The sequence below is a fragment of the Notamacropus eugenii genome, chromosome 4 (genome assembly GCF_028372415.1).
Source record: "Notamacropus eugenii isolate mMacEug1 chromosome 4, mMacEug1.pri_v2, whole genome shotgun sequence".
Classification (NCBI taxonomy): Eukaryota; Metazoa; Chordata; class Mammalia; order Diprotodontia; family Macropodidae; genus Notamacropus; species Notamacropus eugenii.
Window position 1 is genome coordinate 317,446,413 of NC_092875.1, and position 27,359 is coordinate 317,473,771.

Below are 27,359 nucleotides of genomic sequence, written 5' to 3' on the forward strand. Positions count from 1 at the left end.
TTTTAATGATGGCAAGGAATTGGAAATTGAGAGGATGCTCATCAATTGGACAATGGCTAAACAAGTTATGGCATATGATTGTGATGAAGGTAGTTTCAGAAAAAAGCATGGCAACACCTATATGAACTGATGCAAAGTGAAGTGAGAAGAACCAGATCATTGTGCACAGTAACAGCAATGTTGTAATAATGAGCAACTGTGCAAGACTTGGCTACTCTGATCAAGACAATGATCCAAGACAGTTCCAGGATTCATGATGAGAAGATGCTGTCCACCTCCAGAGAGAGAACTGATGAACTCTCGAGTACAAATTGAAATATAATTTTCTTGCTCTCTATTTCTTTGTGATATGGCTAATATGGAAATATGTCTTACATGATACCACAATTGATAACGGGTTTTTTTTTTTGTCTTCACTGTAGGTGGGGATGATTTGGGAGAGAGGGAGAAAATTTGGAACTCAATTTAAAAAGAAAAGAATGTTTAAAATAAATATTTTTTTAAAAAAGAAAAATAAGAAAAAGAGTCCTATTCAATTCTTCTATGATTTAAATATGATCTTGATGCCTAAACCAGAAAAAATCAAAACAGATAAAATTACAGACCAATAATTTTAGTGAATATTGATGCAAAAATTTAAATAAAATATTAATAAGGAGATTATGCCAACATAACTCAAAATTTAGATACTATGATCAGGCTGGATTTATCTCAGGAGTTCAGGGCTGGTTCAATATTAAGAATATTGTAAACATAATTGACCATATTAATATTTAAAAGAAACTCAAATCATATGATTGTATCAATAGGTTCAGAAAAAGCTTTGCACAAAATACAACACCTATTCCTGTTGAAAATGCTTTCATTAATATGAGAAGCAGTGCTTAACTAACACTAAGAGCCATCATGGGTAAGCCAAGCTAATATAGTAAAAATGACAATACTACACAAATTAATTTACCAGTCAGTACCATCCCAATCAAATTACTTAACAGAGCTAAAGCAGATAATCCATTTGGAGAAACAGAAGTCAAGAATATTAAGAGAATTAATGAAAAAAAAGTGGGAAAGAAGGGGACCTAGTAGTACCAGATCTCAAACTATACTAAAAAACTGTAGTAGTCAAAACAATTTGGTAATGAGTAAGAAAGAGAAAAGTTGATCAATGGACATTCAAAAGCAAATGAGCATAATGGCCTACAGATTGATAAATCCAAAGACCCAATCTTTATTTAACAAAAACTGTTGGAAAAACTCGAAAGCAGTCCGGCAAAAACCAAATGTAGCAAAATATATTATACTTTAAACCAAGACAAGCTCTAAGTGATTTAAACATAAAGGGTTACATCATAAACAAATTAGAGAAATATGGAAGAAACTGACAGTCAGATTTATGAATGGGGAAGAGTTCATGATCAGACCAAATGAGACAGTATTTGTAAGAAGTACTTAGTACAGTGTTTAGCATTGTCATAGTAAGTGCTATATAAATACTTATTTCCAAACAAGAGGTGGAGAGATTCAAAGGATGAAAAGTGGACAATTTTGATTATGTAAAATTAAAATGTCTTTGCACAAACAAAACAAATATACTTCAAATTAAAGGAGAAGCAGGAATTTGTAGGGAAATCTTTGTAGCAAATTTCTCTGATAAAGATCTTATTTCTAAGCTATGTATGGAAGGAAGTGACTCCAATTTATTAGCATAAGAGCCATTCACCAATTGATATATGGTCAAAGGATATGAATAGGTCGTTTTTAGAAGAATAAATCTAAGCTATTAATAGCCATATAAAATGCTCTAAGTCACTAATAATTAGAGAAATGCAAATAAAAATATCTCTGAGGTATGACCTCACATTCAGATTGACAAAGTTGTCAAAGAAGGAAAATGACAAAATGTTGAAGTAGTTGTGGGAAAACAGATATATTAATGCTTTATTGGTGGTGCTGTGAATTGGTCCAGTTATTCCAAAAAGTAGTTTGGAACTGTGCCCAAACAGCTCTTAAACTGTGAATATACTTTGACCAAATGATATGATCAAAGAAAGAGGAAAAGTGCTATATATCTAAACATATTTAAAGTAGGGGGTTTTTTGTGGTCACAAAGATTTGGAAACTGAGGGGATACCCATCAATTAAGGAAAGGCTAGATTAGGTTGTTCTACTTCATGCTCAAAGAAGAACAAAATGACATCATTAAGTCAGGGTCCATGTGTCCAACTATGGCTGATCAGACCAATATGAGTTCAGAATAGATGAGGCACAAATAGTTCATATGAACATTTTGATTGCAGATGTCTCTAAATTTGCACATCTTATGTTTCTTTTGAGCTACTATAATTCTGTTTTGCTCCTAGAACACAATATCTTCTTTGATGCAGGCACACCATGCTGGGCACTCCTGTGCCAGTGTCTCTCATGTCTCACAATTGATTCCAAGATTCTTCAGAGAGACCTTGAAAGTGTCCTTGTATGCTTCTTCTAACCTCCATATGAATGCTTGCCTTGTGTGAGTTCTCCATAAAATAGTCCTTTACACAAATGTATTTTGGCATTTAATACCATGGTCAGCATTTTGGAGTTGCACTCTCTGCAGCAGTTTGAATGCTTAGCAGTTTAGTTCAAGAAAGGACCTCACTATCCTGTACCTTATCTTGACTGGTGATCTTTAGAATCTTCCTAAGACAATTCAAATGGAAGTGATTCAGTTTCCTGGTATAATGCCCAAGTTTCATAGGCATATAACCATGAGGTTAGCACACAATAGATCTGTAGACCTTCGATTTGGTAGGCAGCCAAGTACCTCGTTTCCCACACTTACCACACTTTCAGTTATGAATGTTATGGCATTGGGCTGTAAGAAATTATGAAGGGGATAGTTTCAGAGAAACCTCAGAAGGCTTATATGAGTCGATGCAAAGTGAAGTGAACCATAGCCAGGAGAATAATTTATACAATAACAATAAAATTGTAAAGACAAACAACTTGGAAGGACTGAGGGACTCATCACAATTCTAGAGGGCTCATGATGAAGTATGCTTCTGCTGTTGTTCAGTTGTGTCTGATTCTTTTGACCCCATTTAGGGTTTTCTTGGCAAAGATACTGGAGTGGGCTGCCATTTCCTTTCCCAGTTCATTTTGCAAATGAGGCAACTGAGGCAAACAGGGTGCAGCAACTTACCCAGTGTCTGAAGTCATATCTGAACTCAGATCTTCCTGAGTCTAGGCCTGGCACTCTCTCCATTATGTTGCTTCCATGAAGCATGCCAACCACCTCCATGTAGAGAGGTGATGGACCCACAGAGCATATTGAAGCATACACACACACACACAGGAAAAAAAAAGAAAGGGTTACATAAAGGGTTTATATATATATATATATGTGAATATATATAATATAGTTTATAAATCTATAGGGGACTCTGATCAAGTATATATGCCTATATACCTATATTGAATATGATTAATGTGGTAATTTATTTCATTTAACTATACCTGTTTGCCAAGGGGTTATTTTTCTTGCTTTCCCAGGGAGGGTTGAGGGAAAGGTAGAAGGAAGAAAATTTGGAACTAAACATAAAATAAAATTGAATTTAAAAGAAGTTGATGCCCAAGATAAGAAGGGAGATAATAAGAGAACATTTAAACACCCTACATTAGTACCATTCATGAATCAATATGAGTTACATTTCAGGGAACTGAAAGAGTTGAGACATGCTGCAGGTAAGTGATCTTTTTATAAAAGGGAAAGGACTGGAAATGTGCAAATGTCTCAAAAAAAAAAAAGGTGAGAGTGGAGTCTAAAAGCTATATATCAGTGAGATTAACTTCAATTCCTGGAAAAGCTCTAGATTATTTTATTAAAAGAATAAATAGTGAATAGTAAACAAATGAAAAAGGAAGTACTGACCATAAAGAGGTAGCATGGCATCACTGAGAACAGGTCATGCCAGATTAATCACATTTTCTATTTTGAAAACGTATTACCACATTACATTATATTGCAGGGGAATTCTAGATATAGTTCACCTAGATTTTGGCAAAATATTTGATAAAGTTTCTTAGTCTATTCTTTTGGAAAATATAGAGTTATGTGGACTGATGATAGTATAATTAGGTGCATTAGAATTGGCTGAATGGTCAGACTAAAAGAATTAAATCAGAAATGATTTGATGTCAACTTGGATCTTCTGGGAAGGGCTACAGCGATTTGTGTTCTGTCCTACTCTGTTTAATTTTTTTCTCAATATTTGTATAAAGTCATAGACAGCCTGCTTATCAAATTCTTGGATGACACAAGGCTGAGAAGAATAATGATCACACTGGTTGACAGTCAGGATTAAAAAGGATCTTTGCAAGCTAGACCACTTACCCACATCCCATGACTTAAACAAGAATATATTGAAATTCTTACACTAGGGTTCCAAAAATCAACATGCAGGAGGTGGCTAGAAAGCAATTCATTAGAAAAGGTTCTAAAGGTTCTTCAAGTTTAATAGAAATCAGCAGTGTGGTATGGTAACCATAGTTAATGGTCTGTATAGGCTGTACTGCGAAGGGTATAGAATCTAGGAATAAGGAGAGGCAGTCCTGCTGGACTCTACCTTGATTAGACCACATTTTTAAGTTTGGGAGTATTCAGGTCTGCGTGGCACATTTTTTGGGGGAGGAACACATTAATCATTTTAAGAGCACCTGTAGGAGGGCTACCAGGAGTTAATATCAGAGAAATTAGGTATGTTTAGCCCAAACCAGTGAAGAGTTAGGGAAGGACATGATAGTTCACTTTAAGTATCCGAAAAACTCATGTGAAAGAGATATATTCTCCCGAGCCTCAGAGGACAGAGTAGGGGTTCCCTGGGTAGAAGTTAGAAAAAGACAAATTTAGACTAGATGTCAGGAAGAAATTTTCTAACAATTAGAAATTATTCAGAAGTAGAATAGGCTAGATGAGAAGGTAATACGTTTCCCCTTTTTGGAAATTGTTGAACAAAGGCTGTATGGCTGGCTATTTGTCAGGTATATCCTTAACGGTTTCTAAGGTCCCTTCTGAGGCTGAGATTCTGTGATCGTGTTGAGTTTCAGGGAAGGCAGTGGTATTAGACCCTGAAAGAAGACAACTATTTTAAGAGATAAGAGGTACCATCCCAATTCTTGAAAGGGGGCCAAGGTAGATTATTCATCTTACAGGTTTATGAGTTTGACTTTGATTCTTGGCAAAATTCTAGAACATGTTATTAAAGGGATGGTTTATGAGCACTTAAAAAAGGAAGATGGTGATCACTAAGAGTCAGCATGAGCTCATCAATAACAGCTCATAGGATTTAAAGCTAGATGGAATCTTCTTGTCATATTAATAATATTTCCCATTTTGGTAGGATGATTAGTCTGACAGGTCATGGGAATGTTAGAGTTATACGGTTTTTTACGGTTGTTTTTATGGTAAAAAAAAAACAACCTTTTTCAAGGTATCAGACAGAGTTTAGCATGGACAAGCTAGAGAGTTATAGGTTGATTCAGAATACAGGTAGGTGTAACAAGTTAAATGATCAGACCCCTAAAGAAATACCTTATAGATCAATGGTAATAATATGAGGGAACAGCTTCAGAGGAGTGCCACAAAGCCCTGTCCTTAATCTTGTTGTGATACACTTTTTTTTTATTTAATGATTTTGATGAAAGAGAGTTGTATCCTTATCAAATATAATCAGTATAAACATATAGTTTTGCATTTAGGTTTTAAAAAACCATCTATGTAAATACAAAATGGAGAAAACTTGGCTAGACAATGATTCACTTGGAAATGATTCAAGGATATAACTTCAATGAGTCAATACATTCAGTTCTAGGTACTACATTTTAGGAAAGATAGTGAAAAGCTGGAGAACATTCAAAGGATGATGACAGAGGAAATGAGCGAACTGGAGAAATGTAGACTTATAACAGGCCCACAACTTCTGCTTTTGGATTTTTTTATTTTTAACTTATGGAATAAAAACAAGCATTTCCATAACATAGTATAATAAAAAAGATGGTTGCACATGAAACTGCAAATCTATTATGTATACTTGCTATTCATTTAAAACATATGATAAAGCTATCATATAAATTTTTCTTCTCTTTTTTTCCTTCCTTCCCCTTTCTCTGTCCTAGAAATGGCTACCATTAGACACAAATAGATTTCATTTTATTTTTGATGGGGAAGAGTGATGAACTTTTTTTGCTTGGAACCAGGGGCAGAACTAAGAACAGTGAGTGGAAGTAGGTAGATTTCAGCTCAATACAAGGAAACATTTCTAAATTGAGTTATTCACAAGAAGAATGGACTGCATAGGAAGGTACACTTCAGTGGTGAGTTACTCCTCACCACTAAGTAGACTTCAGTCAGAGGCTCCTATCCCTTGTAGGAGATAATATAGTTAGAATTTTCATTCACTTAAGAGTTGACTTAAAGTGAATGAATGATTAAAAAAAGAACATTTATTAAGGACCTACTACGTGTAAACTATTTGGTAAGTGCTGGGAAAGGCAACATTTATGGGAAGTTTAAGGCATGAGTCACATGGAAAAACCCCATACTCCTTAGGGTGCATGAGACATATGGAAAAGTCCCACAGTCCTTAGAGTATAGCAGCCAAACAGATTGCAATTCATTTCTATGGGTAAAACCAGATCCATTTAGGTTGTTGAACCATTCAACGGTGCCATGGACTTTGGCTATAAGAACTTTCTTTCCTGAATCTTCCGTGGCTATGGCTGTTGAAGAGTTGGAGGATGCATCATTTGTAGAAGCAGCTACCAGATAGCAACTCCTCAAGAGTTGTTTATGAAGTGTGTTCTGGAGCAAACTCTCCAGTCAAAGACTGGAGTTAAACTTTCAGTGTGAGCATTTACACCTCAGAAATAGGTCTGATGTATTACTTTGTTGATTGTTTAGATTTAAGAGTGTTACTAGTTCAGATTAGATTAAAAATGTGTGTGCATACATATTCCCATTCCCATCCCTTCTGGCTGTTAAACATTTACCAGCATAACCCTGTATTGCCTAAAAGCATTGTGGGAGAAGATTCAGGGAATGGAGTCATTACCAGACTGGAAGTCTGGTGGTTGTATAATAATAATAATTAATAATAATGATCTGATAATAATATCACAATAAAATGATGATTATAATAATAGTGATGATAGTAATAACTGGCATTTATATAATGCTTTAAGGTTTGTGAAATATTTTACATCCATTATCTCATTTATACCTTACAATACCCCTGGCTCATTCCAGGCCATTTCCAAGGCATGCTGCACTACAGTCACCCCTCACCATCCCACCAAAACCTGGACTTAGACTCTGGGATCACCTTAGGCTCTGACAGGTGAGCTTTCACTTTATTTTGCTCAAAACCAAGCCTCCACCTCATGACCTGACTATTTTGTGTGACCTTGCAAGTGCCTTGAGGACAAATATGGTGGTTTTCTTGTATTTGTATCCTTAGCCCTTAGCACAGTTTCTGACACATCAGAAGCATCTATTAAATGCTTTACCATTCATTCTTTCATTCATTCCCTGGATGATGGTTGATGGGGTTGGGGTGGAAATAGGGACAGTGACCCAGGGATTTAGGAGATGGATTGTTATTCTCTGTACTTTTGAGTTTGTTTTTCTGACAGTGCTAAGCAGTCAATGTGGTGTTGGCAGTAGGGAGAAAGGTGGACCTCTGAACGTTCACATATAGTTGCATTTCCCAATTTGAAGTTTCAGTGTTTTCATATTTAGATATGGGTAAAAAAACAAAAACACTGGAGGAACATATTTACGTCAGGGGACCTTGATTCAGCCTTCCCTTTGCCACAACTAACAGTATAACCTTGGACAAATCTCTAATTCTTAGTTACCTCATCTGTAAAATGAGAGGATTGAATTATATGGTATTTAAATCCTTTCTGATTCTAAAATTAGATGATTCTGAGCTCAAGTTTCTAACTGGAATATATAGGCATATGTGATCAATAGGAATATGTAATCAGGAATTTTTCTCAATCAATTAAATAGCACAATAACTATTTACTGGGCAGTTAGGTGACTCAATGGATAGAGTGATCAACCTAAAGTCACGAAGACTCATCTTTATGAGTTCAAATCTGGCCTCAGACACTTAATAATTAGCTTTGTGATCCTGGGCAAATAGCTTAACTCTATTTGCCTCAGTTTCCTCATCTGTGAAATGAGCTGGAGAAGGAAAGAGCAAACCGCTCCAGTATCTTTGCCAAAAAAAACCCCAAAGGGGTCACAAGGAGTCAGACATGACTGAAATGTCTCAACCACAACACGCAAACAACTACGTACAAACAAGCCTAATACAGGACTAATTAGAGATAATAGAAAGAAGGCACTCACATGAAGGGGAATCTGGAAGGTTTCTCTTAGAAGATGGAAGGAAGCCAGGAAGCCCAGGGGCAGAGATGAGAAGGGAGAGCATTCTAGGCATGGGGATAGCCATTGAAAATGCTGGGAGACAGGAGATGGAGTATCTTGTGGGAGGAGTCGTAAGGAGGCCAGTGTCACTGGATTCCAGAAAATGAGTGTGGGAGTGAAAGGTGTAAGAATGGAAAGGGGTGTTTGTGTGTGCGCAGGTTCAGGTTATGAAGGGCTTTGAAGGTTAAGCTGAGGTTTTATATTTTATCCTGGAAGTGATAGGGGGCTACTGGAATTTATTGAGTAAAAGGAGTAACACAGTTAGACCTGAGTTTTAGGAGGCTCACTCTGGGTTAAGTGGAGGATTGATTGGAGTGGAGAGAGGTGTGACCGGGAGACCAACCAGCGGGTTGAACATGACCTAATGAGAGCCTACAACATGGTGGCCATAGTGTCAGAAGAGAGAAAAGATCTTAAAGACCATTTATTCCAACCCCCTTATTTTTACTGGGTCTGTGAGGCAGTACAGTGGACACAGCCCTGGCCATGGTATCAAGAAGACAAGAGTTCAAATGTGTCCTCAGAGAACGACTGGCTGTGAGACCCTGGGCAAGTCACCTAACCTCTGTTGGCCTCAGTTTCCTCATCTGTAAAATCGCAGGAAAAAGAGCACCTCCCTCTCACAGGGTTATTGTTGAAGGGGTACAGGCCCTGAAGCCCCTCTCCTCACAACTTGCCTTCAACCTTCCCACATGGCCAGGTCTCGGACTTCGCCTGAGGCACCGGACCATCACCTGGCCTTAGATGCGGTGTCCCCATGCCCAAACCTCCCACAGGGTTATCTCTGACCTGGCCCCACCCCAGACTCAGGCCTACGTCGCCTCCATTCCAACGCTCAGACTCCTTAAGGGGCTGGCCAACGGTTCCGATTCACTCTGGCCCGCTTATCGATACACGCGGCACACACGCTCGGCCTCTTAAGTCTGCTCCATAAAGGGGGAATTTTCAGAAACTCAGCCACCCCACCGAGGCTCTAACAAACCTCGTCCCTGGCTCAAACAAGGCTGGCATCGAATCGTTTGCCCTTGAATTTCGGGGTCCCAGCACCCCTCGACCTCAAAATGGTGAGAATGTTGTGGTTAGCCCTCCTGGACCTCAGAGACGCTGCTCTAGCCCGCTTGCTTCCCGGCCGTGCGGAGCAGCGGGTAGCGCCCTGGCCTTTCCACCGGCAACACCCGAGTCCAGACGGGCCTAGACAGGATACTGGCCGGGGGACCCCGGCCCGTTCTCAACTTGAGTTTCCTGTTTTCCTCACCTGCAACATGGGGCAAGGAATGGCGTCTACTTCTCACCGCTGTTGGGAGGCCCCGGTGATACACTATCCGTCAAGCTACTCTTACTATCGAATAGCTTAGAATAGTAATTGAATATAATTGTATTATTACAAACAATATTATAGCATATATACAGGAATATAATAGAATTCTAACTGAATACCTTAGAAGCTGTCCGCCTCATTTTCCTGAGGGGGAAACTGAGGCCCTGCCCAGGTGACCCACGGCAGGGCCGGGATCCTCCCCTGCTAGTTCACTGGAGGGGACCCTACAGAACTCACTGCTTCCTCCGCGCCTTCCCCGGCCCGGCCTCTCCTCTGCCCGCCCCGGACCGCGCGCGGGGCGGAGGTTCTCGGAGCGGGCCCCGTTTCCCTCGAGGGCGCCGCCCCCTAGCGGAGTCGGCGGGGAGGGGCCTCCCCGCCTGCCGCGCGACTTCAAGTTCATTCCCGACCCGGCAGCGGCGCGCGGGGCTGGCTGAGCCGGTGCTGCGCCCGTGCGCTCCTCCGTGCGCTCCTCCGTCCGCTCGGGGTCCGGTCCGTCCGGTCTGAAGTCACACGCCTCCTCCTCCTCCTCCCGAGGGGAACCATGTCCAGGCTCAACTGGGGCTACTGCGAGCACAACGGTGAGGGGGAGGAGCTGGGTCACTTGGAGAAGCCGAGGCCAGGGCGGGGGTGTCCAGCCCTGCGGGGCGCTGGGGTCCGCGGGGGGCGGCTGGGGGAGGCGCTGCTCTAGAGTTGGAGGAAACTTTCTGGTTCCTCATGAGTCGGTTTGCAAACCCACAGCCGGGGAAGGGCTGGCGGGGTCTGGGGCGTGTTGCCCTGAAAAGCACGAATACCTTTTCTTGGCCAGAGTTGGCATATGTCAGCATTGCCGTGGGTACAGAAGCCATCTCCGGACAATTTCCTGAAGTGCCTTGTGGTCACAGCTTAACGAGCCGGCCAGAAGCGCTAAGCCGAGCGAACCCGACAGCCGCCTTTTCTTCTCTTTCAATGAACCGAGGCGCGGCGGGCCGGGCCCAGTCCGCGCTGGGTGCGGTGGAACGTGTGCGGGCCGCTGCCAGCTGCGAGGGGCAGGGGCATGGGGCATGGGCGGGGGCGCTGAGGAGCCTGGCTAACGGTCCTGCCGCGCTCCCCCAGAGGGCGATCTTCCGCGGATCGATGCCGGCATTAAGAATGACTGTTCTGTAAGCCCCGAGGAAGCGCAGACGCCACGGCTCGAAGCCGCCCCAAGCCCGGCGTGCGCGCCTGGCCATGCGGATCCCAGACCCGACCGGGGCCGACAGGAGTCTAGTTCTTCTGCTTGAAACGCCAGTGCGTGCATTTGGATGGGGTGGAGGACTGTCCTCAGCAGGATTGGTTATTTTCACATTTTAAAATGTGCACATTTTATGTAAATGTATTTATACGTTTTTAATTTTTGCCGAAGGTAAAGCTATAAAACAGAATTCCCTTTCCTGTGTTGTACGGTAAACTAAACAAATTGTGGAATTCACAGCAGGGAAGATGGATGTATTTTCTAATTAGTGTGATCCTGTGGCTTCATGGAGTTTGTAATGAATGTGCTAGTGAAGTCAATGGCGGCAGGTGAAATTTGGGAGTGTAATTTAATGAGTGCTGTTCTTTGGGAGAATTTCTTCCTAGCTGAGTCTTAATTACAATTTTATGTTTGTCTCATTTCAGCTTCTACTTTGAAAGAGAAAAGGGCATTCCTCTTCATTTCCTTCTCGGCTGAGATCATTTCTAGGATTGTTACGTATTTATTGCTAGATGCCAGGAATATACTTATTGCTCAGAAAGGAGAAAAAAACCCCTGCCCAGTAGGGTGTTGAATGGAAATGTATGGTCTCCAGAGTAGCTTGTAATATTCCTAAAATCTTTTGTCAGGCCTAGAGAAGTTTTGAGCAAAGGAAAAACCTTAATCTCTGCTTGAGATTGTAATATTTATGTATTCCCCCCTTCTGCACCCCATAAATTCTGTGTGATCTTGGACAAAGTATCAGAAACGGCATCACCAAAAGGCTGTTTGATAGGCTTTAGATTTATTGGTTTTGGTTTTGGATACAGAGCGATCATATATCAGGAATTCAGAACTGATTTCAGATAGTAAGAGCTGGCTAAGGAAACCACTGCATAATTCTGTTTTGAAACGATGCATGTTATTTTAAAATGTGTTTTAAATCACGTTTTCAGAAAAAGAAAAGTGCAGCAGACTATACAATAGTTAGTTAATAGGTAACCTTTGGTATTTGGTGCAAAGTAGCAGTATATGCCAGCTTTGGATTTCAAAGGACTTTGGATAAGAAGAGAAGTTAGTGGAGAGGGAAATCTCTTGATTAGGAAAAGATATAGGATAGTAAATATGTGCTATGTATATTTTCATCTGCAACCTAATTTTCTTCCACTTAAGCCCAAATTTATCAACTGCTGGAAGAGCAGTTTTTGAAATTTCCGCCTCATAAAAAGAAGTATCAAAAGACTGGACTGTTATGCAATGGTATTTGAGTAGAGACCAGAGACAACTAATAAAGTAACTTAATCTATCCTCTCTGCTAAATTGGAAGCAGGCAATTGAAGGTTTTTGACAAGCAAAGCTACTAGTTAAACTCACTGGGCAAGATACAGAGCTGAAGTAAGCTGAACAGCCTTTTAATTTAAAATGGTATAGATAGCTGGATTGACCTTGGAGAAGCATAAAAGAAAGGGAAAATTAAAGATGCCTCTTTAGTGTAAGATAAAAGAAATCTTGGTGAGATTAAGCAGTGTGAAAATATAGTTGAAGTTTACAAGAGTCTATTTAGAGTGCTTGATTTTCTTTAAATGTTACTCTAGCTTATAATCTCCTTTATGCAGATATTAGTAACCATGAATTATGCTTTATTTTAATAAAGGGCTGGGTGTTTTGTTTTTTTGTAGAAGTATCATTTGCTTACTAGTATGTTAAATATTCTTCAGTTACTTATCCTGACTAGGGAATGACTTAGCCACTTAGCTGAAAAAAAAGAATTAAAATTAGTCACCACCTTTCAACTGGTGGTTGCTATGCAAATTGGAAACAGTAGTGTCTAGGAGAAAATAAACAGCTTCTAAAAGTTTCCTTGCAAACCTGACCTTATAAAGTGGGGTTCAGCTACACAGGTGACTGTACTTTTCCTATTGATTTTGTTGAACATAAGAGATAGGCAGTACATAAGAGATAGTACAGTACTGGCCTGGCAATATTGCATTCATAGTAGTGTGAGAAAGCAAAAACTCATACATTACACTACCTCTGGCCACCAGCCCTCTCTATGTGAAATATTTGGTAGGATGTTTGTTTTACCATATGTGTTTTATAATATGTCATACTTCCTGAGCCTATGCTCCATATTGAGGGAAGAGGGTTTACTAAGTTTTACTTAAGGGTATCAAGATGAGGACAGGGTGGCACAGATGAAATCTCTGAATTGTTAAAGAGTGAGGCAAGGGCATCCTTGAATATTGCCCTCCTCTTCTTCTGCCTCTTTCCCAAGTCTCTGCCTCACCTTCTGTAAGCCTGTGGGTTGCTGCCCACTACATTTGCAAAAGGTCAATATTCTGTTTTTTAGCACAGAAAAGAAAGCACATCTTTTTCTAGTAATGACTTGTGGATTTTCTTTGAAAGTCAGGCTTCTTTTAAAGAATGTTAGATAAACTTGTATGACTTCTTCATATACAAAGGGAAGATATTTTCAAAGTTGTATTTGAAATTTAATTAGGAAAAAACCAAAGGGTTTTATATTAACCAGGACAAAATGTGGTAAGCTACAACCAGATTAGAGGTCAAGGACCATTTTATTCCTTTTTTGTACGTCTCTTTGCACCTAGGACATAGTAGTTCCCATACGAGGCCTGCATAGATTTTTTTCTACATATGTGGGTATGTGTGTACGTATATGTGTATATGTATATCTGTATGTATAAATATATGTATGTAGATAGATTGATATATTGGAGGTTGTTGTCTGATCTCAAAAATCACTGTGCTGGAGTCAAGTTTCATGGTGTCCAATTGTGGTTGATCAGAACAGTATGAGCTCAGAATGTTCTACCACAGGTTGAGCACAAATAGTCCATATGAGCATTTGGGGTGGATTCTCTAAATTTGTGCATCTTGTGTTTCTTTTCAGTTATTTCAGTTTTGCTTTGTTTATAGAGCATAACACCTTCTCTGATGTGGGCATGCCATGCTGGGTAGTTCTGTGCCATTTTCTCCTAAGTCACACAATCAGTTCCAAAGTTCATAAGAGAGACCTTGAGAGTGTCCTTGTATTGCTTCTTCAGACCATCACGTGAGCACTTGCCCTGAGTTCTCCAAGCCTACATTTTGCATTTGTACAGCATGGCCAGCCCATCAGAGTTGCGTTCTCTGCAGTAGAATGTGAGTGCTTGGCAGTTTAGTTCGAGAAAGGCCCTCAGTATCTAGTATCTTATCGTGCCAGGTGATCTTCAGAATCATCCTAAGACTATATATAAATATGTATATATGTATATAAACACTAATGAACGTACCAAGTTACTGATTTCTTTCTTATCATCATAGGCCCTGTTCATTGGAGTGAACTTTTTCCGATTGCTGATGGAGATCACCAGTCTCCAATTGAGATTAATACTATAGAAGTGAAATATGACTCTTCTCTCCGGCCTCTCAGTATCAAGTATGATCCAACCTCAGCTAAAATAATCAGCAATAGTGGTCATTCCTTCAGTGTGGACTTTGATGATTCAGAAGACAAGTCAGGTTGGTATGAGAAAGGGAAAATATTCTATTACAGTGAAATATTTTTTGTTGTTGTTGTTCAGTCATGCCTGACTCTTCATGACCCCATCTGGGGTTTTCTTGCAAAGATACTGGAATGATTTGTTATTTTCTTCTCTGGCTCATTTTACAGGATGAGAAAACTCAGGCAAACAAGGTTAAGGGAGCTGGCCAGGGTCACATAGCTAGTTAGCGTTTGAGGCTGGATTTGAACTCAGATCTTTTTGACTCTAGGCCTGCCACTATCCATCTAGCTAATTATTCAAATTGAAAAATGCACCATGGTTTGTGTGTGTGTGTGTACATGTGTGTGTGTGTATGTATGTGACACAATTGTATTCATATTAAGTTTTAATAGTGATCTCAATTTGTAATTATGACCACTTAGTATTCAAAGCCATAGAAATGTTTACAGCTCAATATTATTTCATAAAATGATTAATTTTTTTTCCTTTAAAAGTCAAGTTATCACATACTTAGATTTTTTTAGAGCTGGAGAGGACTTGGCAATATCTGTCACTCTACAGGTGAGAAAGCAGGCCTGGAGAGATCAAACGGCTTGTCCAAAGTTGCACAGCTAATAAGTGGTAGGGGCAGGACTCGATCCCATCTTCTCACTTGCAGACCAGTCAATTTTCTTTTCATTCTGTCACCATAGCATTGTACCAGTAACTGGAACACATGTCTTTCATCTGAATAGAAAGGGTTCGGATTTTAAGTTTTAAAAAGGGATATGGAACAACTTTCTATCACATTTGGATAATAGGAACATAACTTGAAATTAAAGGTCATATTCTGATCAACGCTTAATTGCCACAGTGCCTTATTAACAGCAAGGATTTAATAAGGATTTGTTGATGGACTGGTTAATCAGTAAAACTTCATTGTCCTAGTCAGTACTTTAATGGATCTATGGTTCTTTCACTTTGTATGCTCCCTCCCCTGATATAAATCAAAGGCCTTTTGCTTCTTAAATTTCCATGGACAAAAAAAAAAAATGTATCACATGGTGGTAATTCTTTAAAGATATTCTCCTTGACTTGGGTGGTTTTCAGATGACAGGCACAGAGTCCATCCCTGGGTGCATCTTTGAAGACTTTACAATTTGAGAATACTGTTTAGGAGCTCAAGCTTTGCAGCCTTAGTGTAAGGTCGCTTCTACATCCTTTTACAAAGCCAGATAAATACAGAGTATATTACATAGTGTTGTCTTCCTTTCAACGAATAGTTCAATAGTATTGTCTTCCTTTAAATGAACAAAAGCTGTGTGTTTTTATAATTATGAGGATTGGCCAGAAAATGGGTCATTAAAATGAGGCTAGAGAAGGCAGAGAAAACTATATGAAAATTGTATCCAGAGATATTTTTTGGAGTCTTTGACATCCTTTAAAAAAAAAAATTAGTGTTGACAAATCAAATCAAATTCTACCTTAATTAGAAATGGAAATTTTAAAAAGATGCTATTCGTTGAAAGAAATTTTTCTCTTATTTGGGGAAAGTTGCTATAGTTTAGCAGTAATGTCCTAGATTTATGTATAGTTTTGCAATTGGCAAAAGTTACCAGCCCTCACAAATCTCTTTCACATATTTCCAGATTCACAGTGGTGATGCATCTTTTGCCAGAGCATAAATTACTTGAAGGAACACTGAACTCTTACTATAGACTTCATTTCCATTTTTATTTCCCACTATTTCCTGTAGAATAATCTAATTCCTTTCTAGCTTTATCTTTACCCTTTTAAGCTAATTGGTTGCTATGAATAACAGAAATATTATAGACATACTCCAAGGCTATGAGCAAAAGCTCTTAATACAGAGTATGTATTGTTATGATGATTATTACTATCAATAATAATAGTGTTTAGTGCCTTTGAAAAAAATCATTTTGAGTCATTTAAAGAAACCTTTTTGTTTTAGGATAATAATTACTTATATTGTATGTGGCCTAAAAGTTAGCACTTTATTCTGTACAAAGATATGTTTTATTTCACTAGAGAGGACCTATATTATCTTCCAGAACTAATGTTGGGTTGTGGGCTTTATAACAGTGGTGTCAAACTCAAACAGAAATGGATCCTTGCCTATTGCATATTGATTAACATTATCTCTGTTGTGTTGTATTTTTTTTTTTATTTTGTCAGACGTATCCCAGTTACATTTAATCTGGTTCCTGGGGCTGCAAGTTTGACAGCTCTGCTTTGTGAGAAGGGAAAACAAAGAGAACCTCATGGCAGAATTATGCAGCTCTGGGGAGTCTAGTTTTATCTTTCCCTGTGTGCCTGGGTTTATGTTCCTTTTTGGAGTGTCTCTTGAGTTTGTCTGGGCTGTAAGCTACTTGAAGTCCTAGGGTCAGAATGTACCATAGTGCTAAACAGTGATTATTTCATGTCACAAGATCTACATCCATGACAAATTTCTGCAGGGCAGGGAATGTTGCCATTCTAACTAACCTTTGTATCTCTCTCCCTTCCTAGTATAATGCCTGGCACCTAGTAGTCACTTAATAAATGTTTGTTCAAGTGACTATTACTTGCCCTTTTCTATTCTTTCGACCATGACAGTGTCAGAGGTTAGCATATCCTGATAGTATTCAAGGCACCCTGACAAGCAAGCACCAATATACAAAGGGGGTTCCCCTTATCCTTGTAACCCTGACAGAGAGGGTGGCTTTAATAGCAGGGGATAGTGATGGACTTCTTAGAGACTTATTAATTTTGTGACTCTAACCAAGTCACTTAATTTCTCTCAGCCTCAGTTTCCTCATCTGTAAAATGGATTTTACAACACCCTAGCTCAAAGGGTTCCGAATTGACGAGATCATAGACCAATTTGAGTGCATATACTGAAATTTTTATAATTTTCCTAGGACCATTCACAGGATCAAGTCTTCAGTGACTCCTGAGGCTGTTATCTCTTTACTGGCAGCAGCCTGAATAAGTCAAGGGGTTAAAATAACGTCAAAAATATCTCACTTTTATAAAGCATTTTAAGGTTACAAACCCTTTCTCTTTTCTTTTTTAAAATTTATTGTTTTGCTAATTGTATCAGGTGTGGGGAAACTTTGACCTCTAGGCCACATGTGGCACTTTAGGTCCTCAAGTGCAGCCCTTGGATTCAGTCAAAGGGCCATATGTGACCTTGAGGCTGCAGGTTCCCTACCCCTGGTTTAGATTTTTAGAATGTGATGGAGAAAATGCTGATAATGCTGGTTACACTTAAAAAGGTATCTGGTATGCATTTTTTTAGAGGAGAGAATTGAGTTGTTAAACATTATTAGCAGCCCCCTGAATGGCGGAATCCTATGAAGCCTACATTACACAGGCAATTAAAGTACTATACAAGACAATAAAAAAAAAAATTTCTTTTTTTTCCTTTTTTTAGATCTCTACTTTTAAAAAAAAATTCATCAGTTTATTTTTAACATTCTTTTTTAAAAATGTTAAGTTCCAAATTCCCTCCTTTCCTCCAGCCCTTCCCCAACCCATTGAAAAGGCAAGCAATATCATATCAGTATGAATCCTTTTTCTAAACAACTCTGTAAGGTAAATAGGTGGTACAGATATTATTACCCCAGTATAAAACTGGGATAAGGAAACTGAAGCTTAGAGAAATTAGTTGACTTGTCCAGGTCATGTAGCTAGTAAGTGTTAAAACTGGGACCCAAACTCAGATTATTTAACTGCATTCATTACCTGTAAGGATGGAAATACAGGAAACTTGGGAGGGTGAGGAAAAGTTCCTGATTGATGTGATATTTAAATTCAAACCTCTGTCTGGAGTTAACAAACCTTGAGAAGGGAAAGATGCAAGAGCTGTCATTTTGTCCTTGGCAGAGCCCAGAAGGTATTACACCAGAAAGAATAATTGAGAGTGGAAAATAACACAAATGATTCCTTTGGAAGAAAGGCGAGGAAACAAGACCAGCCTGAGCAGATAGTGCAGTGACAGGCAGGCTGTAACATATGCAGGATCACTGACACAGGAGGAAGTGCCGAATCACCACTGATTTGGTCTGACCAGTGATGAGGAACCTTGACACAGCCTGACTGCTTCCCCACCAGCTGTGCATTGAAAGACTGGTCACTCACCTCACAGAAAGGGAAGTGGCAAGGAAAAACCTACAGGGAAAAGGCTGTAATGACAACCAGAAAGACAGAGCAATTAATCTGTGGGAGGGGAAGGTAGTGGCTACTTGTTGGCAATAGCCTTAATGATGGTACAGTGGACAGAATGCTGGGCCTGGAGTCAGGAAGACCTGCATTCAAATCCAGCCTCACACATGTACTAGCTGTGTGACCCTGAGCAAGTTACTTTACCTTTGTCTGCCTTAATCCACTGGAGAAGGAAATGGCAAACCCCTCTAGTATTTTTGCCAAGAAAACCCCACGGACAGTATTGGTATACCAAAGAGTCAGACATAACTGGACAACTGAACAGCAAGTTAACCATTGGGGTGCAAGGGAGTGGGAATCAGAAAAGATCTTGGGTAGGGGATAACCCTGGAGCTGAATTCTAACTAGAATTCAGCTAGAGGTTTTAAGACGTGGAGACCTGGTAGGAGGTGTGTTGTCCACACAGGGGACAGGCTGTACAGAGGCACAAAGATGGGGGATAGGATGTTGTTGGACAGGAAGAGGCCATATGACTCGATTGTAGAAAGAGGAGTGAATATAAGGCTAGAAAGTTGGGTTTGAGGCAGGCTGTGAAGAGTATCCTGCCAAATGGAGGATTTTTATATTTGATTCTAGCTTTTAGAAAGGGATGTAAGTTGATAGATACAAGGAGAACAGCTGGTACAAAACAACCAGCTTTCCCCTCCCACCAGAAAAAAAGTCTTTGACCCATAAGTATGTATAGAGTCCAGGGGAAAGGGGACTCTAGCTTAGCAGATACATGTGCCAAAGGTATAACCCACAGCTTTGGTTGCTGGAAGTCTTCTCCCATTTGTGAGATTCTCAAGAAGTTCTCCTTGAGCATAATGGATCTGTGTCCTTCTGTCCTTGGAACTCAATGTAGACTTTGTTGCAACTGGCTGCTATGGGGCTCCAAGGACTGGCAAGGGAGAAGGGTGTAAGGGGTGCCGTGGTCACATGATGGTGAGAAGATGTCAAGTTCAGAATCCTCTGTACCCTTCAGAGCTTATAAGGTCCTCTTCTGACCAAGGTGGGATGGAATTGGAGACCTGTCTAAGACTGAAGTGGAAGATTCTCTTTCCCTGACAGGTTTTTCCTTCTCAAAGCGTTCAGTAAGAGTGCCACACTAACTGGCTTCTGGACTGAATCCCTTCTCAACTTGTTTGATAATTTATAGATGATTCTTGGGGCATGACTAAATTTCCTTGGCCTTTCTATACATGATTCTTGTGCAACTCATTCTAGTTCAAAGTACTTTTTACAGTTAATAAAAACTGGAAACATTTATAGCTTTAAAGTTTGCAGAGTATTTTAAATATGTTAACTCATTTAATTCTCACAGTAACCTGTAGGTAGGTGCTTTATTATCTCCATTTCACAGATGAGGAAACTAAGGCTGTGAAAGCTTAAGTGACTTGTCCAGGGTCATCCAGCTAAGGAATATCTGCAGCTTGATTATCTTCTGGACTCCAAATCCTGAAGTCTGTGCTCTAGGCCACCAAACATCCACTAAATCTAAGGCCTATGACTGAATTGATTGAACCCCTCTTTCAGTGGGGTGGAGTTGAGTAAATCAAGTCCTCCTCACCCTTGTGGTGGTAAGAGTCACCACTGCTTTATTTTAAAAAGGAAGCATGCAAACTAACCTCCTTTCTTGTTTGGATGAGTAGACTTTTTGGCCAAATGAATACTACAGATATAGGTAGAATCTATAGATATTAGCGAAGGATTTGACAGAATCTTTCATGTTATCACTGTGAACAAAATAGAGAGATAAGGGCCAGATGATAGTACAGTTAGAGATATTCTGAATTGGTTCAGTGAACAGACCCAAAGTATAATCATCAATGGATCGGTGACAACTTGGGGTCTTTGTTGTTTAAAATGTTTATTGTTAACTTGGATAAAGCATAGGCAGAGGCTTATCAAATTTGGATAAAAGGATCAGTTTCTAAACAGATCTTCACATGGCTGGAAAGATGGCCAAATTTAATGAGGTGAAATTTAATAGAGATAACTATAAAAACAATGAGTACCAGAAAATATAAATTTTAGGAGGTCAAGGTAAGATATAGCCAGATAAATAATTTGAAAATGTTTTGGGGATTGTAGTGAGCCACAAACATAATATGAGTGATCAGTGTGGTCTTGGATACTATCAAGAGAGGTGTAGTGTCCAGAACAAGCAAGGTAGTAATATCACTGCATTCTGCCCCAGTTAGACCACATTTAGATTACTGGGTTCAGTTTGGAGTGCTACATATTTGGAAGCGTATTGGGAAACTAGAGAGCATCCTAGAGGATGACCAAGATGGTGAGAGGCCTAGAAACTATTCAGTGTGAGAAATGAAAAGGAATAGCAAAGATATAGGGAAGACATGATAGCCATTCTGAAGTATTTGAAGGGCAGTCATAATCAATAGCTAAAAGTTTCAGAGAAGCACTTGTAGGTACATCATAAAGAATCTGCTGCTTTGATGGTAGGGGGTAATTGTTAGTGGAGTGTTTCAAACTGTGGACCGTTCCAGTACTAAGATTTTAAAATGCATGTTCAATTGAATTGAATTTTTCAGATGTAACATTCTGTATAAGTGTTCATTAGTTAAGTATCTGTAAAAAGTAGATCTTTTATTTAGATCAAAAGGGAATTTCAAGGATAAATTTGAAAATGTCTATTGTATCCCTTAGAGATAAGAACTCTATAAAAGTGGGTCAACATTATTCTGTATTTCTCAAGATAAGTTAAAAGAGAACACTTTAGGTTCATTTTGTGAATTAAAAATGTGTATTGGGATTTAACAAAGAAACTAGATTTCTTGCAGAGATCTCATTAAACAAAGAAAACTACCTCATATATACTTGTAAAATGAAGAGAAGATATAAAAGATCTTGCTATATCAAGTTCATTTCTTGGGGAGGACAGGGGTGAGGGTTGACTCCATCAAACTCCCAGTAGTCATGAGCATCAGTCTGATCACAGGCAAACAACAGCAAGGGAAACTTCTCTGTAGAAAGATTGAAGTAAGTTTGGCATTTGGGTAGTGTTAATTGCATATTCGGTGAATGATCAGGCTTGAATCCCCAGTTGCAGACTCTACTTTTGTCCTCCAGCAGTAGAGAAGCATGTAAGATCCCCAACAACTTGGGGGATGTGAGAAAGTTTTAAGGGAAGATTCCTATTGACTATAGTATAAAAAATAATTATTCTTTTGACTCAGAAGGCAATTCTTCTCACTCCCTGATTCAAATAAGAATACTTTTAGAGATTTTCAAGTTTTCTTCTAAGCCTGGGCTTGAGAACATTGAAAATATGGTGGTTACTGTGATGTGTTATCAAAATGCGGTGATATTGGAGAGGCAGTGATGGTGGCGTGAAGTAAGCAGCAGAATTAGTGTTAAGGAAACTAGCTTCTTTTCCAAGAATTGGTCTAGTCATTTAACCTCACAGGCCTCAGTTTTCTCATCTGCAAAGTAAGGGGATAAGACTATATGAACTCCTTCAGCTTTTTCAGTTCTGAAGTGCTGTGGCTGTATGTTTATCAGCAAAATATGCAGTCTACCTGGCTTATTGTCCCCACTGAGGTATAACCTGGTAACTTCAGTATCTGGTACTCCTCTAAAGGTAGCCACCAGCTCCCCTTACAAGCACTCAGACTTAAAAGACTTCACAACATATAATTTTAATTTACAAACTAAAGGATACAGAAAGGATCTATGTCCAAATCCATGGGTTAGACACCCCTTCACCTCTCTGATGGGCTACCTTTCTGAAAGGATCTGTTTTCTCTCTTTGACTTATACTACTGTTCTGGATAGAGTTTCAGTAAGGGGAAAACTGAAGTTTGTTTCTCCACATTGATGTTCTGTGCTGTCATCTTTTTTGGTAATTCTCTGATCTGTTTTTTCTTGTATAGGTCTCCATTGTTATTTTGTCATTTTTCCTTTAATCCTGAAAGGTATACTGGGTCCTCTTATTACATACTTATTTATATACATGTCACCTCTTTTGTGGATTGTAAGTTCCTAGAGGACAGTTTAGGACAAGCCTAGGTTCAGTAAATATTGATTGAATTAATGACAGTGGCTTTTCTTAATTTTTTTTATCTCATAACTACCTTGCTATGGCTTTGTTTTATTATAGCCAAATATTAAAAAAACTCATCTTGCTCTTGTCTTTTTTTTCTCTTTTTATTTATTCTGAAGGACATCTCTACATTAGAATCATATTCGTCATAACTACGCTCTTGCTGATCATAGCACCACATTGCATATCTGGGCTAAAACACTCAAACCCAAGGCCCTTATCTCTGTAATCAAGTAGTGCATATTCTGCCTCAAACCTAGATTCTGAACTTGCTTTAGGAATGTGGTTTTGTTCTACCACTTTCCCACTATCCTCGACCAGCTTGTCCTCTCCTTTTTCAAGGTTCACTCCACAATTATTATTTAAACTCTGTAGTCTGCTTTTTATCTGCCCGGTGAATGGTTTTATGGTTCATCTCAGGTCTCATTATGCAACAGAAGCAAGGAGACAGTATCACTGCTGATTGCTTTTCATTGCCCCTTAGTAACTGACAGCTTCACTTTGCAAAGCCTTCTACTTAGACTGTGATTTCATTTAGAAAATGTGTCTTTTAAATCAGTTGTCCTATACTTGGCCTTCAAAAGTACTTTTTTAAAAGTTCAGAAGCATACTCAGATTTTTATCCTAGATTCTCATTATAGAAACTGTTTCTAAAAGAATGAGAGAGATTGGAGTCCTCTTTTCTAATATATAAGTTTAAGAACTAGTTATTTTCCGGTTTCTTTTTTCTGCCACTACTGAGAAGCCTGAGAAGGCTCTGGGAGATTGATGCCTTTTTTATTGTAAAGACGTCTGAGAGAATGAATCCCAAAGGAGCCTTTGCCAGTTGGCCCCTTCTCAACACTGTGATTAAACATTCTCAAACCATGGTCTGTAAGTATGAGCTCTTTTAATTGACAGGAGTTTTTAAGGTCAACACTTGTTATTCACAAATACTAAGTTTGAAACACAGAGCCCTATTAAGCAAGGAAAAAGTAACTTAGAACAAGTAAATCTGCCTTCCCACACAAAGAGAAGAAAATAACAGGAAAAAAATAAGATTTCTACTCTTTGATTTTTCTTTCTGCTGGTATACAATTAAGCCTGATACCTCTGTTAACACTTTTCCATTATCACGTATGGCAGACTGTATTTGATTCCTCATGACATCCTGTTTATTCTCTAAGAGGAAGATAATTTTAGCTGAATTCTTAGTCACTTTTCTCTCTCACCATCAAACTGGTATAAATGGTTTTTGATGGGAGCTCAGTAGTGCTTATGGTATTTCCATCTCTTCAATCTTCACTACTGCCATTTCCTTTTAAGTCTGCTCAAGATAGAGGAATTGTGATGAGTTCAATTAAGAGTGCCTTCCCCCTTGGAAGCTTTTCTGTATCTCCTTTGTATACATCTTAATGCCCTGGTTTTAGCATCTGTAAAATGTGAAGGTTGAACTAGGTGACAGTGTTCTTCCAGGGTCCTGAAGTTCTCTGGATCTAATGTCTTTTCCCCAAGTACTACCTAATAGCAAAGTTAATTTTTTTAAAGAGTGAATTTTGCCGTGACTATATAATTTTCTTACTGATGTGTTTCCATCGGAATATTAGATGGAGGGAAGAAATGCTCTATAAGCCATCCATCTCAATGAGAGAGGAGAGATTTAACCTTATGGCATCAGTTTAAAAGATGATTAAACAAAATTCAAATAATATGACTTAGTTCAGGCTAGAGAATTCCTGATTTCTGATTCTGATTTTTAATTCCTCTGCCCATTTTGATTTCCATTGTATTTAAACAGGGAAAATATTCCTTTTTGTTGTCTAAAAAGTTACTATGTGGACTCCAATGCCTTTTAAAATATAGATCTTCAAAAAGCTGTTTCTTGTTAACAATTTAAATTTTATTGGTTTTTAGTTCTGAGAGGAGGTCCCCTCACTGGAACCTACAGGCTACGACAGTTTCACCTTCACTGGGGCTCCACTGATGATCAAGGCTCTGAACATACAGTAGATGGAATGAAATATGCAGCAGAGGTAAGAAATCTGAATATATATTCAGGACTAAATATGGAGAGGTTATCGACCTAATGTATTCAGGGCTGAATATAGAGAAGGTATTAACCTATTTGTTATGACTGAAGGGTAGCTAAGAAGAGTTTCTTGCCCAACCCAGGTGCCACAGGGCCTTAAATCCAATATTCTTAGTTTTTGGTTAGGTAACACCCTCTCCAGGAGCTTAAAGGCATAAACACTGACAAGAAGAAGAAAAAAATTATTCCTATGTTCAGAGGACATAATGCTTTAGAAAACTCTGGAAAATGAGTTATGATTAATAGCTTCAGTATTGTAGCAGGATGCAAAAATAAATATACAGAAATCATCAGCATCACTATGTAGTGCTCACAGAAATTTAGAGGAAAGGACAGAGAAATCCCATTTGAAATAATACAAAATGTACAGTCTAAAAAATTAAGGATTTAAACCACCAAGACACATGCAGGGCTGATATAAATAAAGCTATAAAATATTCTTTATAAAAATTAAGGGAGACATAAGTAATTGAAAGATATTTATTGTTCATTGTTATCTGAGTCAATATAATAACATGGCAATACTTAAATTAGTTCACAGACTTAGTGCTATACCAATCAGATTTTCTAGGGATAACTTTATGGAACTAGACAAAATAATTCACGTGTTAGCAGGAACAAAATTACTAGGCTCACAAGAGAAATAATAATAATAATAAAGGAATGAAAGGGGCCTAATATTATCAGATCTTAAACTGTAATATAAAGTAGTTAGATAAAGAGCTATTTACAGGTTAAAAAATGCAAAAATAGTTCAGATCAACTGAACTGCACAGGCTAGAGCTGAACAGACAGAGCAGGCAAGAATTACTGTGCAGAGACTAAGACAGAAGTTTATTTTCTATGGTGAGGGAAATAGCTTGCAAGCAAGGAGGGAAATTAGGCACACGTGCCGGGCTTCCTTCTCCCAGTGGGAGACCCTGTCTTAGTTTCGGCCATCTCAGTGGTTAAACCAGTGGCTACACAGGGAGTTTGTAGTCCTGATAATGAAGGATAACAGCAGTATTGAGATGAGTTTGACTCATAGCAGGGCTTCATGACCGTATTGCAGGTTCTTGTCCAAGCCCAGAGAACACCTAGTGCTCGTCAAAGTAATACAATAATTATATGAAACCATTTTGGGATTTTGCTGTGGCTGAGATCATCCAGAGGGTGAGCACAAAGGACTGATGTTATGCCAAGCTTGCTTGCTGGACCTTACCTCTGGAAAACAGGGTGTCTTCTAATAATACCCTGATACTAGATAAGCAATCAGTCAACCAGTCTACACTAACTTCTTAATATATACTAGACACTGTGCTAAGTGCTTGGGATACAAAAAAAGGCATAAGCAAGACCCCCCAAGGCAGAGGAGCACAATAACCCAGTGTTAGATAAATTCTGTTGGAAAACTTGAATAAAAATAAATTTAAATCAGTATTTTATACCATATACCATCTTAAATGCCAAATGAATTAGTGACTTAAATGTAAAAGGCTATATGCATACACACACACACACACACATACAACATTTGAGAACAGTTACTGTTTACAATTTAGATTGGGGGATAGGAATTCATAACAAAAAGAGAAAAAGAAGCAATCATTTAAAAGAAGGAAAAAAATGCACCTGAAACAAGAAGAAAAATTTTGAGTGGAGGAAAATAATATCTTTGCTTCATCTATCTCTGGAAAAAACTCTTAATGCTGGTTTAGGTACATACATACATACACACACGTGTATGTGTGTGTGTATATATATTCTGACCCTGTGTCAAACATGTAAATGATCATGGCTCCTAATTGGACAAGGCTCCTGGCTGAAAGCAGCAGCTGTGGCAGAAGATCCAGGGGTCCCCAATTACCATCTTAAACCCTCACCCAATTTCTGGTCCTATTAAGAAACTCCCCATATCTTGTATTAGTAAGTAACCCTGGAAATTTTCCTACCACATCTGGGCCTGATTTAGGAATGCTCCTTCCCATATCTGGCATTGCTTAACCTATTCTCAACCAAACCCATATTTAAAGTATAAAATTTCCTCATTTAAATCCTACTCCTACTGTGTACTGCCACTGAAATCTTTGGTACCATACTATCTCCCTTTCTTAAATGAATGACCCTAGCTCTGTGTATGTGGCTTAATGTCTATCTTACCACATAAAGTGAGAGAGAGAGAGAGAGAGAGAGAGAGAGAGAGAGAGAGAGAGAGAGAGAGAGAGAGAGAGAGAGAGAGAGAGAGAAAGAGAGAGAGAGAGAGAGGGAGAGAGAGAGAGAGAGTTGATTTTGCCTGCTTGGTGCATCTCATATTAATGTCTCATTCTTGTACTAGCTTCCAAAGTACCAATTTCCTATAAATCCTCAAACCTCAGTCTTTGCTCCAATCTGAGCCAGGAGGTCAAATATAACATATGTATGTATGTTTATTCAATGCTTAATGGTCAACAAACTAATGCAATGAGTAGTCTTGGTGCTAGAGGACAGATGATGAATTACACTTACCTCCTTTCAGTAGAGAGGTGGAAGACAGTGAATGGAGAATGTTACATACGTGGTCAGACTTGGTTGC

The 27,359-nt window shown here is 38.9% G+C and overlaps 1 protein-coding gene and 1 long non-coding RNA gene across 5 annotated transcripts in view; one reads left to right on the top strand and one right to left on the bottom strand.

Annotated features, from left to right (window-relative positions):
* The window catches only part of LOC140501423 (uncharacterized), a 36,477-nt gene extending 26,448 nt beyond the window's left edge, over positions 1-10,029 (bottom strand). Inside the window, exon 1 of the long non-coding RNA XR_011966176.1 lies at positions 9,914-10,029. This is a non-coding gene — a long non-coding RNA (uncharacterized lncRNA). The remainder of the gene's footprint in view (positions 1-9,913) is intronic.
* Positions 10,030-10,150: 121 nt separating this feature from the next.
* CA13 (carbonic anhydrase 13) overlaps positions 10,151-27,359 on the top strand; it is a 49,566-nt gene continuing 32,357 nt past the window's right edge. For all 4 annotated transcript variants that reach the window (XM_072604996.1, XM_072604999.1, XM_072605000.1 and 1 more), the window contains exons 1-3: positions 10,151-10,372; positions 14,308-14,505; positions 24,634-24,752. In XM_072604996.1, the coding sequence (XP_072461097.1) occupies positions 10,336-10,372; positions 14,308-14,505; positions 24,634-24,752 (354 nt within the window). In that variant the 5' untranslated portion in view covers positions 10,151-10,335. The remainder of the gene's footprint in view (positions 10,373-14,307; positions 14,506-24,633; positions 24,753-27,359) is intronic.